Genomic DNA, 19,595 nt, shown 5'->3' on the forward strand with positions numbered 1-19,595 from the left:
TTTACCTTCTAATTCTGGCTTACTTCCACCAACAGCGGGCTGCTTACGAATGATAAATGCTGCCTCTGCAGCCTCTTATATAGCAAAGGGTTATACCCATTCAAATAGGGGTAAACAGGATCTCGGACTATTCCATTAGTCTGAGTCACTTCAGTGTTTGGAAGGTATAAGCCCATTGTATAGTTCATTACTCATTACAATAGACATTTAACGTTCCGCTTACTTTGACGTTTCTTCAATTCTTGATGTGTGTGCTGCTACTACTACTACTAATAAATGTCTCACTTACCTGACCCGTTGTCTAGAAATGGAAATTTAAATAAAAATCAGAGGATAATTGAATGGACAAAAATTTCAGATTCATGTATTATATTCAAGAACCTTATATTCAAAATTCTTCAAGTCTCTAAATCGTATTTGTTATAGAAAGATGGTTTTTCGATAAAAGTATAAATTCGTGGATTAAATGACAGTTAAATGAAAAACCTGCAAATCATATGCAATCATCATTTGAAAAAAAAAATAGGAAAAGCATACTTAGCAGTTGCGGTGAGTTACCTTGATACGATAGGTCACCTTTCCCCCCGCTCCGTTGTCCGGGTCATCTGCTTTGATAGTCAAACCCTGTACTGCGGTGTTCACTGGGTAATTCTGTAGAAAACAATGCGACATCTAACTTCGGACAAACTCCAAGGTCAAGGGTCAAACATTTAGGTACCCATGGAAAGGTCTTGTCACAAGAAATAAGCATGTGGAATATCAAAGCTCTAGCACTTACTGTTCAAAAGTTATAAGCGAACTCCAAGGTCAAGATCACAGAGTAAAAAATATTGATACCCTCGGAAAGGTCTTGTCACAAAGAATACTCATGTGAAATTTCAAAGCTTTATAACTTACTGTTCAAAGGTTATTAACAAGGTAAGAGTATTCAAAAAGTAGGTCAAAATCCAAGGTCAAGCTCACGGAGTCAAAAATGTTAGTGCCCACGGAAGGGTCTTGTCACAAGAAATAATCTTGTGCAATATCAAAGCTCTAGCACTTATTGTTCAAAAGTTATTTGCAAGGTAAAAGTTTTCAAAAAGTAGGTCAAACTCCAAGGTCACAGGGTAAAAAATGTTGGTATCCATGGCAAGGTCTTGTCACAAAAAATATGCATGTGAAATATCAAAGCTCTAGCACTTACTGTTCAAAAGTTGTTAGCAAGGTTAAAGTTTCAGACAGAATTACAGAATGACAGACAGGACAAAAACAATATGCCCTCCGATCTTCGATCTCGGAGGCATAAAAACTAACCATACGTAGAAAAGTTATTACATATCAATTCAATTGAGAGTACAAAAAATGACCAACGATATGAACAATATGATATTGCCAAATTTACCTTCTTCGGGACCATATGATATCTACCTAGAAATAAAAGCTGTATTAAAATGCAAACTAACTTTAAAACTAAGCTAGAAAAGTTGATAGCAAACAGAACATCTACATATTGAAATTATCGAGTATAGTATGGGACATTAAAACAACGTCTGTTCTGAACGAGCGTCAACACTGAAAACATGTTTGATTTCTATGTAAAAATTATATCATCCAGAAGAAGGGATAGATCGTCCAGAACATTTGACAATTTCATATTTTTCGTGTTGTTGGTCATTTTAAGTCCTTTTGATATCCCCTTATGTCTTTGATCTGTTGAGTGTTGTTGGTATTCAGTGCTTTCTATATAGGCATGTACATATATATAGCACAAAACCGGTAGAATATACTTATCATTCTTCATCAGGAGTATAATGAATTGCTTGATTACACTTATACATTATTATAATGTAACTTCTAACTGTTATGGAAAGTCGACGATTTGGTTATTTTATTAAAATCTGTTACCTCAAGCTTGAACGGCTATCACTGTATCTCGTAAACTAGTTATCAAAGATTCATTGATTACACAGAACTTACAGCACATTTCTTGAAATTTAATATGATTTTAAAAAATTGTCATTTCCTAAAGTGGTTTTAAGAAATATATCAAGATGAATAAATGTATAAACTTTGCAGCGGATGAGACCGCGACAACCGAGGTCCCGTGTTACAGCAGGTGTGGCACGATAAAGATCCCCCCCTGCTCAAAGGCCATAAGCGTCGAGCATAGGCCTAAATTTTACAGCCCTTCTCCGGCAGTGGTGACGTCTCCATATGAATGAAATATTCTCGAGAGGGACGTTAAACAATATTCACTCAATCAATCATTGACCTTTGAGTTTCAGCAAAACACACTTTCAATTTTTGTGTGAAATATATTCAAATGGATTTGTAATATAATAATTAAAGTCCTAAATAGGATGAAAAGGCGCGGATAAAAAAGAAACATTGATCAATCTCATAACTCCTATAAAGAATATTTAAAAAATACAAAATTCAAAGTATAACAAACATCTCTCTCTCTCTCTCTCTCTCTCTCTCTCTCTCTCTCTCTCTCTCATATATATATATATATATATATAAACGTGATCCACAGCATGTGAAAGATGTAGTTACAAAATATGAGATTAGAGAGGATAAGTGGTGTGGGGACATGTTCTCACTAATATTCTCTCTCAAAACCATTTTTTTCACATTCCGAAAGAGAGTATCAGATAAACTTTTATAGGTGTCCCTATAGCTATAACTACCACAGTACATTTTTGCCTTTACAACATTACAATAACATGCGTGTATTATCCTCAATACATTGAAAGGACGTCCTCACTTAACAGGTTTCATCGGAGAGAGAGACAGGGAAGGGGGGGGGGGCAGTGAAACGTAAAAAGTGAGGACAAATTTCAATCGATCGATAGGAGTTGTGAGGACAGAATTGCCCTATGAGGACAAATAATGTACTCAAAAGTTCGTCCTCATAAATATGACCTAGCATGTGAAAGATGTAGATACAAAATATTAGCTTAGTGAGGACAAGTGGTGTGAGGACATCTCCTTACTACAATTCTCTCTCAAAAATCTTTTTTTCATAATTCAAAAGAGTATTAGATAAATTTTTATAGGTATCCCTATAGCTATACCTAACATGGTTTTGTCTTTAGAATAATTATGGGTGTATTCTCTTCAACACATTGTGAGGACGTCCTGACCTAGTAGGTTTGATGGGGGGGGAGAGAGAGAGAGAGAGAGAGAGAGAGAGAGAGAGAGAGAGAGAGAGAGAGAGAGAGATTATTGTACTTTTTTCTATTTATATCTGTACCATGTAATACAATCTACTATTATCAATACAAACCTCCGGGATAAGAACTTGGTATGAGGGTAGATGGAAGACCGGAATCTCGTCATTAACATCCAAAATGTAAAGCGTCACTGGTTTTCTTGTCTACAGGTATCAAAGAAAAACTTATTATAATTTTATACAATACGTTTTCAATGAATATCTCGAGTTTGTATCCCACTATAAAATGTCATACCACTGGGGCGTTCGGATTGCTACTTGTAGCTATGAACAAAAGATGCACATCTTCAGTCATCTGAAGGAAATAAAAAAACAAAATATTTCATCAGAAATGTATAAAACCTCAACCAATCAAACTCTTCAAAATGTCAAATCAATGTTATTTGGTTCATTCCAAAACATTTTCTTCATTGTCAACTTTCTAGATTTTTGTGCTAATATTCCATCATCACATTTATAATGTGTTTATGTCCCTCAACTGATTAGATACGCGAACGCATGGTCTGCAAGTGATAACTTTTTAAAGGATGAAGTGAAATGACTACATGAAATGCCCCCAATATATTTATAAAATTACATTTTCTTGTTTCATGTTAAAATTTACATTATTCAACTCATTAAAATTTGCACTTTGGTGATTTAAATGTTACACAACGCATAAATTCGCTGCAAAATGTACATAACTCTGGATTTAAGCTTTGGGTTTCCTCATTAGCTGAAATTCCCATAGAAATTTCGTCCCGGCCATACTATTACGAATCTGGAAATATATGGACGATAGTAGGTACAGCTAAATTATTTAGGCTATGGTTGTATGTTGTTAAGAGTCAAAATCAGTAAGCATCAAGCATTTTGTGAAAAATGTGGAAAGTGGCATAAAATGGATTTTGATGAAACTCATACAAAATGTTCATGATACATAGTTTAATAAAAAATCAACCAAGAATTCATTTTTACATTGTTACCATGAAAACCACGTGCCTTTTAGACAGCATATTATGTATACAAGGTGAAGATAACGAACAGTGATCAATGCAAGGTGAAGATAACGAACAGTGATCAATCTCATAACTCCTACAAGCAATACAAAATAGATAGTTGGGCAAACACGGACCCCTGGACACACCAGAGGTGGGATCAGGTGCCTAGGAGGAATAAGCATCCCCTGTTGACCGGTCACACCCGTCGTGAGCCCCATATCCTGATCAGGTAAACGGAGTTATCCGCAGTCAAAATCAGTGTGCCAAGAACGGCTTAACAATCGGTATGAAACACGTCAGACAGCATTTGACCCAATGCGAGGTTGTATTGACGAACTAGATCGTTATAACGACCATAGAATTTGCGAAATGCTGACTTCAATAGAGACTGTTGAAATCCCTGTACCATCAACTTGTTTGTCAGTAGCTTACCTCGATTTAAAAACTGACTATACCCAGAACAAGCTCTTGCATATCGAATCAGTTGAGATATATAAACACCATATGCAGGTGATAATGGAATATTGCTACATAAATGTGGGAAGTTGACGATGGAGAAGCTGAAGTCATCCCGTTTGTCATACAGTTGAGTTGTTAGTTTGCCGTTAATGTCTACTTTCAATAAAATATCTAAGTATGAAGTAGAAGTGGACGACTCTGTGGTGTCCTTTATTTCGAGCTCACAAGGATATATCAAATCGATATATGAATGAAAGCTATCATTGTTAATAGACGAAACGTCGTCGATATATCTAAAAGTCGAATTGAAGGTCACAGTGAGAGATTTTTTTCTTCTCACGTAGAAGTTTTTGAATAAATTCTGCTTCATATGAATATAAAAACAGGTCAGCTAACAAAGGAGCACAAGTCGTACCCATGGGAATTCCAACCGACTGTTGGAAGACCTGATCACCAAAGACCACGAAGATATTGTCAATGAGGAACTCTAGCATATTTTTTATTTCAACCTCAGAGTACTTGTGCGCGGAATCAGAGTGGTGTTTAACAAAGTAAGTTTTTGAATGACTGATCACTAGATATGAATATTTCCGTTTTCCGTTTTTGTTGAAGAAGCAACTGTCTATGATGTCAAAAAGTCTAGTCTTTAATTTATCGTGAGGAATGGTCGTGTATAGTGTTGAAAAGTCATAGGTTTTAATGCTATTGATTTGGGAAAAATTCTGTGATTTCAAGTTTACTAAAAGTTCTTTAGAATTTTTTAGAATCCACATTTGATTAACACCACTTCTGGCATATGTAGTCGCACAGTAAGTTTGAAGTTTCTTCTTCACAGCTGTTAACATTTTCGTGAGGAGCAAAGATAGGGGCTTGGTAGAGCACTTACTGGATCCAGCAATATATCTTTGTTTGTAAGGGTAACTCATATTCAATCGACCCATTGACTGGAATATTAAATGTGTCTAAAACTGAAGCATGGTTTTGAAGAATTTCGTCTTTTGAAAGGGCAATTGGAGTATAAGTATGATTACCAAAAGTGGAATTAATGCCAAGTTCGTTTAAAATACAGTTGTAATAATGAGCCTTACAAACAAAGACAATGTTGTTACTAGCTTTGTCAGCTGGAACCAAAACATATTCCTCATGTAACCTATCTAATTCTTTTATCACTTCTGGTTTACTAAACACAGAAGGATAGATGGTACGTACTTTTGTTTTCATGCAAGGTGAAGATAACGAACAGTGATCAATCTCATAATTCCTACAAGCAATACAAAATAGATAGTTGGGCAAACACGGACCCCTGGACACACCAGAGGTGGGATCAGGTGCCTAGGAGGAGTAAGCATCCCCTTTTGCAACATCCATAATCATAGAGTTAAGTCTATATTCAGGTATTGAAAAATCCAAGTATAGACTAGCCATAGCTTCTTCAAATAACGTATGTAAAACCCTCAATGGAATAGAGTAAAGTTTTGTACGAATATGATGTGGACCCAATTGTCTGTTGACGTGAGACAAAAGTGAATCAAACGTGACATCATTTATACTTGGTCTTTTATATGAACGATGTCCGTAATATCATAACCCCTATAAGCAATACAAAATAGATAGTTGGGCAAACACGGACCTTTGTACACACCAGAGGTGGGATCAGGTGCCTAGGAGGAGTAAGCACCCCCTGTATCTAAGTATAACTCTAGATTTTCTCTTTTTGCAAGCACATATTTATACCCTCCGCAACAAGTTGTGGGGGGGTATACTGGAATCGAGTTGTCCGTCTGTCTGTCTGTATGTCTGTATGTATGTATGTCTGTCTGTCCGTCCGTCCGTCTGTAGACGCAATGGTTTCCGGGCTCTAAAGCATTATCCTTTACACCTACCGTCACCATATCATACATATGGACTACTCATGGAATGAAGATGTTCCCTATCGATTTTGGGGTCAAAAGGTCAAAGGTCAAGCGCACTGGACATCGAAGTAGGAATATGGTTTCCGGGCTCTAAAGCGTTATCCTTTCCACCTACAGTCACCATATCATACATATGGACTACCCATGGGATGAAGATGTTCCCTATTGATTTTGGAGTCAAAAGGTCAAAGGTCAGGCGCACTGGACATTGAAGTAGCAATATGGTTTCCGGGCTCTAAAGCGTTATTCTTTCCACCTACAGTCACCATATCATACATATGGACTACCCATGGGATGAAGATGTTCCCTATCGATTTTGGGGTCAAAAGGTCAAAAGTCACGCGCACTGGACATCGAAGTAGCAATATGGTTTCGATTTAAATTCTTTAACGGCTTTTTTCATCGCATGGAGATGCTGTGTTCCTAGATAATTCATTTCTCCCTACAAACGAGAATACCCAAGGTTTGTCATGCCATTTGTTTTTTACACTCAGAAAAGAGGTAGTTTATACCTATTACCAACACCCTTTGGGAGATTGGGGTAAGCGGGGGTATTCTTAGTGAGTATTACTCACAGTACCTCTTGTTGTTACTGGTTATCATGAAACACTTTTGATTGGATTTTTTATTCAAACATACACTGATTTATGTTAATCAACATTGACAATTGAAATTCATTTTACCCCTTGATAATTATACTGGTTTTCTGGGGCTAATTTTGCTTTCAAAAAGCAGTAAATTTCATAGACTTAAAAAAAAAAATCTACAACCATGTAAAGGTGTACAAAATTATTTTACATACAATGTGGAATTCGTTCTACAATCATTAAGAAAAAAATCCGTTGGCAAGTTACTCGTTTATACATTAAAAAACCCAGCTTATACCCGTGATATATTGCCAATTTTACTGTCAAATTACCTCCCATGATGACTCTTCAGATTCAGGTAAAAACGGTATTATTTTCATTATCTCAAAATTCAAAAGCTCCTTCTTTGCTTTTTTACGGAGAATAGCAACCAATACAGGTTATTTATATTCAGATATATTTTTTTCACAATTGATAAATTCATTCAATTCCTATACTCTTAGAATACAACTTAATTAATTAGACCTAGTTTATTATGCAATGACAGTCATGAGATAGTGAAAAGATTGAAGTGAGCTAGTTACCTATTTTGCGATTAATAATATCATTTAGGCTTATTCTAAATGTATGCAAGATCTATAGAGAATTCACATGCTGTAGTACATGCAAAGAATTTGGGGGGGGGGGGGGATGTATGGCAGTTGACTTGAATCTGAGTGCAATTTTATCATTTCATTCTGGCAAATAATACTTAGTATCTTACATCTGGAAGTGCATAAGAATAGGTAAATATACTTATGTTTTACCAAGCTGGGGGGAGTCTGAACTCATTCCCTGTGCATCTTTTGTCCTGAAGAATTTCTACTGTGAAGTGAATCATAGCCTCTTCCAATGAAATAAGAGTGTTTAAAAGAACAACAATGGACATTCCTTGTACTTTTATGGAGATCACACAATAGATTTAAAAAAATCTTTAGGCCTATATTTACAATATTCTTAATTTTATGTTACAATTCCCATGTAGGCCTGTTGTACGTAGCACTGACATATTATTCATATAGGCCCCTATAGAGCAAAATAGAACAATATTGTATTGAACAGAATCCCTATCTTTAACGTTTATAAAGATTAAATATACCAGCGCCTTGTTACGGCTTGTAAACAAAATATTTAAAAGTTTGCTACACGTTACACCCCCCCCCTTCTTATTGAAAACTGACAACAATACATTGCATGACATCCATTCAAAAGCTGATCATAATCATTTGATGTCAAGCATACTAAATCTACTATATCTTTTCATAACCATTTCAATTTCTTTGTCCTTGTGAGTAAAGAAGTTGTATTAATTTAATAGATCTAGTTAGTTGATTTATCATACATTCTTCATACTAAACTAACCCTAAAACGGGGGTTGGGTGGGGGTGGGATTCACATCACTGGGTGAGGTATATCAAGTACCACAGAATGGAAACTCAGCTTGAGGGGTTGCTATTTTCCAAGTTTGTAATTTCAGTTGCTCAAAATAAGCTCGTAAATTTAGATCCGCTAAGTACTGTTTCAGTTTTAGTGTGACGTCATACATAGACCGTGACGTCATGCATGTCATTGTTTGTCATTTTAGAACAGATAAGCCTACTTTCCAAAAATACATTATAAACATGATGAATGGCAACATTTACAAGTTGTGTTTTGTGCTGTTTACACAAACGTTCAGTTGGCTGTTCTTACTTTATGCTAAGCACAACGATTCAAAGTAGCTAAAAATTTTAATTTTCCAAATTCTTTTAAGAAATGAAACTTATAATTCTTTGTTTGATGCATGTATCAAACGAAACATTGGACGGAAAACTTCATACGTGCATTGATGAAAAAGTTTTCCGTCCAATGTTTCGTTTGATACATGCATCAAACAAAGAATTATAAGTTTTATTTCTTATCATTTAATTATGTTTTTTAAGATAGAAAAACAAATAGTTTCTCCCATCAAAAAGCTTGAATCAACGTTTTTTGAAATGGCGCGTAGGAATACATATATGTAAGAATGAAAACAACAACAAAACCGCATGGCTGTGCACATTTAAATGGATTATACGCCAAATTAAAGGTGCAATGGTTAAAAGCTGAATCAAATATAAAGGAGGATAACAAGTGGTGACTAGATTTATGCTGCATTGTGTTGGAGGAGATGTTGAACACTGGTTGTGTCGTTGGAACGGTGAAATGCAACTCGGCTCCATTTCAATATCGAGTAAAAAGTTCAACACCTCTTCATCTAAAACGCACTCGTTGACTGAGCCCCATATAAAGCAGTTCAATTTCATTAATATTTACCAAATCAGAAGTCGCCACTTGCTCCGTCATGTTATCGATCTCGTAAAGCAGGCGATTTATACCGGGAACTCGTGTAATATGTCTACTTCTACCAGTAAGTGGTCTACGTCATCAAGTTGACTATTCTGTCACGTCATCGCTTATGTACGTTCTTTCTTTAAATTTAATTTGCATTTTATTCATAGCTTTAGTTGTGTTTATTGTTGATAGCAATGAAAAACAAAAATCAAACGAATGCATATCGTTATATAAATGCTTGTGTGGAAAATCCCGTTCTATAAATAGCGCTAAAATTAAAACGGGGAAGACGCATTCCAGAGAAAAGTAGTCCCATGAAGTGCAGATGAACTCCGAACGAAATTTTGACAGAAATCAAACGAATTTTTCAACCAATCAGCATCGTTGATAAGTCATCACTTTAAAAGTTATTAAATGATTTGTCTTTTACCAAGTGAATGCACAAAGGACACACATACATGTATCTTAATCAAAATTTTATTTGGTAAGCATTTTAAGTGTCAAATCAAAATGACTTGCAATTAATCATCCTACTAGGTGAGCATATGTGCAAAATATGTACCCGGTAGGCCGGAAAATGGTACACAGGAGAATAAAGACAATGTCTTATTTGAAATACATACATTTGTATTTCCATTATCACTGAGAGCCTGAGGGCAGATTTTTCTTACAAATATTGTAAATATGGGTATTCTCTAACAGCTGAAAACAATTTTGATTGAATTTTAAGCACTACGCTTAGACTGATTGGTGTTTGAAAATCAGTGATTTTGCCAATTTCTTCAATGTCTGGAAATTTGTTACCTCAAAGGGGGGGGGGGGGGGGTAACCAAATGACAAACTAGTTTCTTCTTTAGCTGGTTGAGAAATTTCATATTTTAAAATAGCTTGGTTATTTTCGATAAACAATATCATTTCCAACAACAAAAATGATACTTTTAGTTACACTGGAGTGACCCTGAGTACATTATTATTATAATATCTGAACAATATATATAAATAGTATTCAAATGTTGTTGAATTTTCCAATCAACAATAAGTACAAAATAACTATGCAATTATCAGAACAAATATGACTTATTTTCTAATAAATTTTGTAATTAATCAGTTTCCCCCTCCCCCGTCCTTTAAAAATGCTTTGAAATGCAAGCTTTACATACATTTGAACCTTTTATAACTTTTCTGTACTTAAAGAGAACTCCTAACAAGAATATAAATTTCATTTTTCCAAGGGCGGTTGTAGATTTTAATTATATAGCGATAAGCTTCTGCTATTTTTGAAAATCAGTAAGTGTTAAAATTCATGTTTTTATCCGTTGTCATGCCAACAATTACCCTGAAAAAATTGAGCGTTTGTTATTTTTAAAAAATGGGTAAAACCATTATAAATCTAAAATGAAGTAGACAAAATGACATAGACTATTTACTTACAGGAAATATATCCCCATAATATAGCTACAGTAACAATCATTGATTTTCATAAGAATTTTTGCACCTGTTGCTAAGGAAATGAATGGCCTTGGATACCAGACCCGTAATGCGTCCAAAATCCTTTTTTTTAAAGGTTTGTTTTTGTATTAAGTGGGATAAAATAAAATATATATCAGCAGCTTTTGAAAAATATTTTTTTTTACTTTCCATGAAATGCTTGATGCTTTCTCATTTTGACTTTTAAAAACCATACATTTAAATTTCGTATGGCGATAAAGGATAGACGATGCCACGTGATTAGGATGTATTGTCCGCTGTTTTAGGAACATTAACACAACGCCCTCAACGTCATGTACTTTACAAAGAGTGTATCCGATACATACGGTATACATGTATTGATAATCTATTTACCAATACACTAAATTTTTATAAATTGTATTTAGTTATATAAACGTGTAGATAGCGGGAAATACGTTGACTTTTCCGAATCTGATTTTCTAAATAAATAATTATCATATATTTTCATTGTTTACATTACATGCGACGTGAAATTTACTAGTATGATTTTACTTTCTTTATTAAAATTTTACACATTACAGGTAGATCTTTTGGTTTATTATTCTACCTTTAATATAATTAACCAAAACATAAAGACTTACACGTATACTACATATACACGTATTTTCACAGCACGTGCTTATCAAAGAAAAAGAGAGGAGTGTCTTTGTTTTGGCACTTGTGACCTATGTTTAGTACATCACAATATAATATAGGGTCTGAAGAAACGTATGTTGACGGTTAACAGTCTTACAAATAATTTACGTATTTAGTTGAAAATAACTATTTAATCAATGAGATTTATACTGATTTCTAGTTTCATATTTTTCAACGGTATATATGACCGATTGTGATTTCGATAACGTGTTTAGCAATACAGGGTATCGTCACCTTTCATCGTAGCGAATGAATAACATGCATTAAAAAAATATCGATCACATATCCATATCCAGCATATATGTATTCAGTAAAAATCATGCATAGTTTTCATTTAATAAAAGAGAAATGCCTCAAGATTCTGTAACACAAATAATGCCACGTGCTTTGTAAACGGGAAAAGCACAATATATATCCATATTCCTACAGTGAATGTTGTCCTTTGTGTTAAGACCCGCCCACTTTGTTTATCATTATTCATGAAGAAGTGTAACGTATTTACATTCAATTCTGGGATCGTACCTGGTCAATTCCAGGGTTTGGGGTATTCAACAATAGCTAATTTAAACTAATTGATATGATTTTAGTGGACTGCCAAAATATACAAATATGTCCTAACCTTATCTAGGTAAATTATAATCAAACAGAGAATCACTATATCAATCAGAGGCAAGCAACGATAACGGTTAGTGCTAACTTAACAAAATGTAGAGCCCAGTCGCCCTCGGATTACCCCATATACTGTAGGACGCCTTATTCAGGACGGACAGTATATGTGGTAGCCCTTCAACCACTACACTCACTGTAGGATGCCTTATTCAGGACGGACAATGAGTATAGCGGCCTGAACGACGGTCTGTTCAGCCAATGCGGACGACACCAAAGAAAACAAACTATGGCTAGCCTCTTTACTGGAGGTCAACCTCTTCGTGGCAGGCCAGACTTCTGATGGCCTTCCAAATTCACTCTCTAACTGTAAGAACAGGCGAGGAATTATACTTTATTAGTACACATAATCTCGTCCTCTCAACTTGGCTGGGTCTTCTATCTGAATGACACAGACGACTGGGGAGTCGCGGTATTTATACACAAATGAGATCACGTGATGGAAAGTGACTAATTGAGAACTCCGCATGGTCGTACCTCAAATATCCGGAATCATTACAGAAGTACCTTGAGAAAACTGCTTGTTATGAGGTTTAGAAATCAATTGATATTTCGACATTCCTCGTCACAAAAAACAAAGGGAACTTTAAAACTATTCAGAAACCATTGTCTGTGTCGTCGATGTATAAAATTTTAACTTTACTTTCAATGACCACGGAAAAGGGGGACGTCTCTAATAGCTGTTTCACCTCATCCTTTAGGCAGGCTACTGACAAATAAATTGATGTGATATGTGGTTTCAACAACCACACTTAAAATCAGCATTTCGCAAATGCTATGGCCGTTACAATAAATGTATATAACTACTTGTATCTATTTTGTAAATACAACCTGTCATTGGGTTGAATTCTGACTGACTAGTTTTATACCAGCTGCTCGATCGTTCTTTATATACTAATTTTGACTACGGATTACTCTGTTTACTCGATCAATATATCGGGCTCTGAGCAGGTATAAGCGGTCAACATTGGATGCTTACTCCTCCTAGGCACCTGGCCACACCTCTGGTATTTCAAGCGGTCCGTGTTTGTTCTATTCTTCATAGGATTTAAAAGATTGGTCATTGTTGTTATTTTCACTCCTCATTAAGATGAGTGTACATGAAATCGTTTTGTTTTTTTCATAGGACCGTCTTCGTCTTTGATGACCAGTCACGGTAGCTCAGTGGTAGAGAGTTCGCTTTGTAACCGGGAGCTCATGAGTGTGTGCCCTGCTCGTGCCATGGCCGCGTCAAACCTAAGACGTTAAAATAGTAGTAATTGGTACTTTGCCAAACGCTCGGCATTTAGAAGTGAGAATCACGGGTCTTTCGGATATGACCTTAAGAACGGAGGTCCCCTTGTCGAGGCAGGCGTTGGCATAAAGAACTCTCACTTCATTTACAGCTAGTGACATCTCAATATGAGTGAAAAATTCTCGACGGGTCGTGAAACACACAAACAATCCATCGTCTTTGATGTTTTTGTTTAATCATCATTTTTAATGTAGAGAATACATGGTTTTAGATATCAATTTGGTGGAAGCTTTCAATGATGTTGCCTTGTATAGTACTATAACATTTGTGTCTATCCAACATATACTGTAAAATTTAATGTTTCTAAAATCTGAATTAAACCATTTGTGATTCTTAATATGGGTCAATATGGTGACTATTGATCTAACATTCATATTTTAATAATGATTGTAAAAGTATGCCATATAATGTGTGGATCTATTTTCTGACAACAAATTGGGAGCGGGAATTCACGAATATATTTTATCCTTTTTTCTTTAGTATGTAAATATTCTTTGCATGTGATATGACTAACCTCTCTATCAAGCTCGGAGTTGACATAGACATCACTATAAACTTCCGTTCCATTCTGGGTGTAATTGATGAAAACAATACTTTCTGAATTTCCGGTCGAAATGCTAATAGTGACAGTGCCAGCGGTTACCCTTGCTTTGAGGGTAAATGCATGTCTTGGTGTTCCTGTATCGATGAACACAAACGTTACCAACAATTATTAAAACTTACAGGTATGTATCATACAAACCACAATACACTGATTCATATGAGCAAAGTAATGAAATACACACCTGTGTAATTCCCTTCAGGTATAGAAGGAGCGTCTACATCATCAAAGAAAATGGGCGGTAACTGAGGTGTGGCACCTGTAAAAGAAACAGTCCATATCATTAGCTGAATATACTAGTAATCATAGTACACGTGAAATCATTGGCTATTCGTGACAATTGGTCATTAACGTGTATACAGACAATGGGGGAACAGTTTTAGAACCGCCCCATTACTTGTAGTGTTAACTGCCTTAGAACCGCCCCATTACTTGTAGTGTTATTGTGATAATGTTTGTAGAACCGCCCCATTACTTGTAGTGTTATCGTGATAATGTTTGTAGATCCGCCCCATTACTTGTAGTGTAATTGTGATAATGTTTGTAGATCCGCCCCATTACTTGTAGTGTTATTGTGATAATGTTTGTAGATCCGCCCCATTACTTGTAGTGTTATCGTGATGTTTGTAGAACCGCCCCATTACTTGTAGTGTTATCTTGATGTTTGTAGATCCGCCCCATTACTTGTAGTGTTATTGTGATAATGTTTGTAGATCCGTCCCATTATTTGTAGCGTTATTGTGATAATGTTTGTCGATCCGCCCCATTACTTGTAGTGTTATTGTGATAATGTTTGTAGATCCGCCCCATTACTTGTAGTGTTATTGTGATAATGTTTGTAGAACCGCCCTATTTCTTGTAGTGTTATTGTGATAATGTGTGTAGATCCGCCCCATTACTTGTAGTGTTATTGTGATAATGTTTGTAGATCCGCCCCATTACTTGTAATGTTATTGTGATAATGTTTGTAGAACCGCCCTATTTCTTGTAGTGTTATTGTGATAATGTGTGTAGATCCGCCCCATTACTTGTAGTGTTATCGTGATAATGTTTGTAGAACCGCCCCATTACTTGTAGTGTTATTGTGATAATGTTTGTAGATCCGCCCCATTACTTGTAATGTTATTGTGATAATGTTTGTAGAACCGCCCTATTTCTTGTAGTGTTATTGTGATAATGTTTGTAGATCCGCCCCATTACTTGTAGTGTTATTGTGATAATGTTCGTAGATCCGCCCCATTACTTGTAGTGTTATTGTGATAATGTTTGTAGAACCGCCCCATTACTTGTAGTGTAATTGTGATAATGTTTGTAGATCCGCCCCATTACTTGTAGTGTTATCGTGATGTTTGTAGATCCGCCCCATTACTTGTAGTGTTATTGTGATAATGTTCGTAGATCCGCCCCATTACTTGTAGTGTTATTGTGATGTTTGTAGAACCGCCCCATGACTTGTAGTGTTATTGTGATAATGTTTGTAGAACCGCCCCATTACTTGTAGTGTTATTGTGATAATGTGTGTAGAACCGCCCCATTACTTGTAGTGTTATTGTGATAATGTTTGTAGATCCGCCCCATTACTTGTAGTGTTATTGTGATAATGTTTGTAGATCCGCCCCATTACTTGTAGTGTTATCGTGATGTTTGTAGAACCGCCCCATTACTTGTAGTGTTATCGTGATGTTTGTAGAACCGCCCCATTACTTGTAGAGTTATTGTGATAATGTTTGTAGATCCGCCCCATTACTTGTAGTGTTATTGTGATAATGTTTGTAGATCCGCCCCATTACTTGTAGTGTTATTGTGATAATGTTTGTAGATCCGCCCCATTACTTGTAGTGTTATTGTGATAATGTTTGTAGATCCGCCCTATTTCTTGTAGTGTTATTGTGATAATGTGTGTAGAACCGCCCCATTACTTGTAGTGTTATCGTGATAATGTTTGTAGAACCGCCCCATTACTTGTAGTGTTATCGTGATAATGTTTGTAGATCCGCCCCATTACTTGTAGTGTTATCGTGATGTTTGTAGAACCGCCCCATTACTTGTAGAGTTATTGTGATAATGTTTGTAGATCCGCCCCATTACTTGTAGTGTTATTGTGATAATGTTTGTAGATCCGCCCCATTACTTGTAGAGTTATTGTGATAATGTTTGTAGATCCGCCCCATTACTTGTAGTGTTATTGGGATAATGTTTGTAGATCCGCCCCATTACTTGTAGTGTTATTGTGATAGTGTGTGTAGATCCGCCCCATTATTTGTAGTGTTATTGTGATAATGTGTGTAGATCCGCCCCATTACTTGTAGTGTTATCGTGATGTTTGTAGAACCGCCCCATTACTTGTAGTGTTATCGTGATAATGTTTGTAGAACCGCCCCATTACTTGTAGTGTAATTGTGATAATGTTTGTAGAACCGCCCCATTACTTGTAGTGTTATCGTGATAATGTGTGTAGATCCGCCCCATTACTTGTAGTGTTATCGTGATGTTTGTAGATCTGCCCCATTACTTGTAGTGTTATTGGGATAATGTTTGTAGAACCGCCCCATTACTTGTAGTGTTATCGTTATAATCTGTGTAGATCCGCCCCATTACTTGTAGTGTTATCGTGATAATGTGTGTAGATCCGCCCCATTACTTGTAGTGTTATCGTGATGTTTGTAGATCCGCCCCATTACTTGTAGTGTTATCGTGATGTTTGTAGATCCGCCCCATTACTTGTAGTGTTATCGTGATGTTTGTAGATCCGCCCCATTACTTGTAGTGTTATTGTGATAATGTTTGTTCTGCATTCCCTCAAGTTTGTTTCCATTCATTTGGAAACATCACCCAATGTAGATAAAGTGCCACTTTTTAGACCCAGTACCGCGGAACTGTCATTATCACGCCTCAGACAAAATTGTTGAAATCTAATTGGTCAGATCTTGGTCACATGACGCCGTGAAAAAAACCGTATCATGCGAGTAAACTCCGTATTGGGCGAGTAATTTTATTTATCGTCGGGTTCGACTTGCAGCCGTGTCAAAAGGAAATACATTTGACTAAGTTGTATGATATAGACCCCCCACATATCCAGTTAGAGGTCTTCGACGTGATAAATTCGTTACACAGTTAGTTAGTGACCTGATACGGAAAAATACATGGTGTGAAAAGAAAACCCGTATCGGGTTCGGCTTCGCCTCGCCCGATACGGGTTTTCTTTTCACACCATGTATTTTTCCGTATCAGGTCACTAACTAACTGTGTAACTAATAATATGGAACCTGTATTTTCAAGGTCTCATCCAAAAGACCCATGTTTCTCACTTTTAGATATGAAGCGTTACGCGAAGTAGTAGTAACTACACGTAACTATCTTTACACATTCGTTTTGACGTGGCAAAAGTATGAGAGGGACTCGAAACTACCACGTTTTTTGTCACGAAGCGAAAAATGTAACCACTATGACCGCCATATCAATAAAATAGGAACAGTATTCCTGTATCATTACAATGGAGCAGTCCACTTTATTCGTATCCCTATAATGGTGCAGTCCTATTACGTTAATCACTAAACTGTAACAGTCCTATTTAAACAGAGCCTATCTATGAAAGTGCGTTTTCAAAAATAATCACAATAAATTTCTTCAAATCATATTTTTGAATGTAAATTATCTATAAACTTTACAATCGTTTTGTTTTTTGACATTAAGACAACTGTTAATTAGGTGTCCATTTTAAATGTCGATTAATCATGTCTTTTAGCTTTATAGAAAATGACGTCAATGTCTAACTAAGCATCTAAACAGGAAACAATGGCGGACAAATTGAAAAACGTGCGGTTAGCGAGTTATGGAAAGTCTGCATGCCCGTTTTAAATATTATGATACTTATAAGTAATTTTTGAAAAGTAGCATACTAGTTTCCGATATCATGAACTGGTAATCATTTCTATCCATAAATCTAGAACATAGCGATATAGTCTGGCTTGATACGTACACAAGTAGAACATATAGCCTGGTTTGATGCGTACACAAGTAGAACATATAGCCTGGCTTGATGTGTACACAAGTAGAACATATAGCCTGGCTTGATGCGTACACAAGTAGAACATATAGCCTGGCTTGATGCGTACACAAGTAGAACATATAGCCTGGCTTGATGCGTACACAAATAGAACATATAGCCTGGCTTGATGCGTACACAAGTAGAACATATAGCCTGGCTTGATACGTACACAAATAGAACATATAGCCTGGCTTGATGCGTACACAAATAGAACATATAGCCTGGCTTGATGCGTACACAAGTAGAACATATAGCCTGGCTTGATGCGTACACAAGTAGAATATATAGCCTGGCTTGATGCGTACACAAGTAGAACATATAGCCTGGCTTGATGCGTACACAAGTAGAACATATAACCTGGCTTGATGCGTACGCAAGATTCATTTCATTTTCCGAATCATATTAGTTTAGTTTGTACTTATCATCAGATAACGAATCAAGGTGAAGGGGTGGGGGTAGAAAATGAGAAGGACGTACATCTAAAATGAGAATCACAGGATTTGCTTTCTTCGTTGTCGAACGATATCGGTGCCTTAAAACCACCATATCGATATATAATAAATAGAAATTCTTATCAAATGGGGTACAAGTTTCAGGTAAATGCATGAAATATATTAAAGGAGGGGGGGTACAATATCCAAACTGCACACCCTACCAATAAGACTGCTACCCCCTTCCCCTCCCCTCCTCTCCCCTATCCCTGACCTGGGGTATGGTGGACACGAATTTAAATGGGAACAGCCAATGGTGTATGGAGCGCCAAATTAACATAAACTCAAATAATTGAAGATATCTTCAATTATTTGAAGATATCATCAATTCATTTGATGCGCGCAACAATTGAATTAAAGATCTCTTCAAATAATTAATGATATCTTCAATTCTGAATTATTGCGCGCATTAATTGAATTGATGATAACATTAATTCTTCAACTGAATTGATGCGCGCTTCAATTGAATTAATGATCTCTTCAAATGAATTAATGATATCAACAATTGAATTGATGCGCGCTACAATTCAATTGAAGAGAGCAATAATTGATATAATGCGCGCATTAAATCAATTGATGAGAGCAATAATTGAACTGATGCGCGCATTAATTCATTTGATGAGAGCAATAATTGATTTAATGCGCTCATTAATTCAATTATTGCTCTCTTCAATTGAATTAATGATATCTTTAATTCATTTGAAGAGAGCAATAATTCTTTTAGAGAGAGCAACTATATAATTAAAGATATCTTCAATTCAACATATCCACAATTGAATTAATGATATCTTTAATTGAATTGTTGCTCTCTTTAAAAGAATTGATGCGCGCATTAATTCCTTATA

General features: G+C 36.0%; 1 protein-coding gene across 3 annotated transcripts in view; it reads right to left on the reverse strand.

Annotated features, from left to right (window-relative positions):
• Window positions 1-19,595, reverse strand: part of LOC125668032 (cadherin-23-like) — a 54,090-nt gene that overhangs the window by 32,071 nt on the left and 2,424 nt on the right. For all 3 annotated transcript variants that reach the window (XM_056163830.1, XM_056163831.1, XM_056163832.1), the window contains 6 exons: window positions 14,396-14,470; window positions 14,125-14,288; window positions 3,450-3,509; window positions 3,269-3,358; window positions 559-651; window positions 290-301 (listed from right to left, as the gene is read on the reverse strand). In XM_056163830.1, the coding sequence (XP_056019805.1) occupies window positions 290-301; window positions 559-651; window positions 3,269-3,358; window positions 3,450-3,509; window positions 14,125-14,288; window positions 14,396-14,470 (494 nt within the window). The remainder of the gene's footprint in view (window positions 1-289; window positions 302-558; window positions 652-3,268; window positions 3,359-3,449; window positions 3,510-14,124; window positions 14,289-14,395; window positions 14,471-19,595) is intronic.

The sequence above is a fragment of the Ostrea edulis genome, chromosome 4, assembly GCF_947568905.1.
Source record: "Ostrea edulis chromosome 4, xbOstEdul1.1, whole genome shotgun sequence".
In the NCBI taxonomy this organism is placed as follows: domain Eukaryota; kingdom Metazoa; phylum Mollusca; class Bivalvia; order Ostreida; family Ostreidae; genus Ostrea; species Ostrea edulis.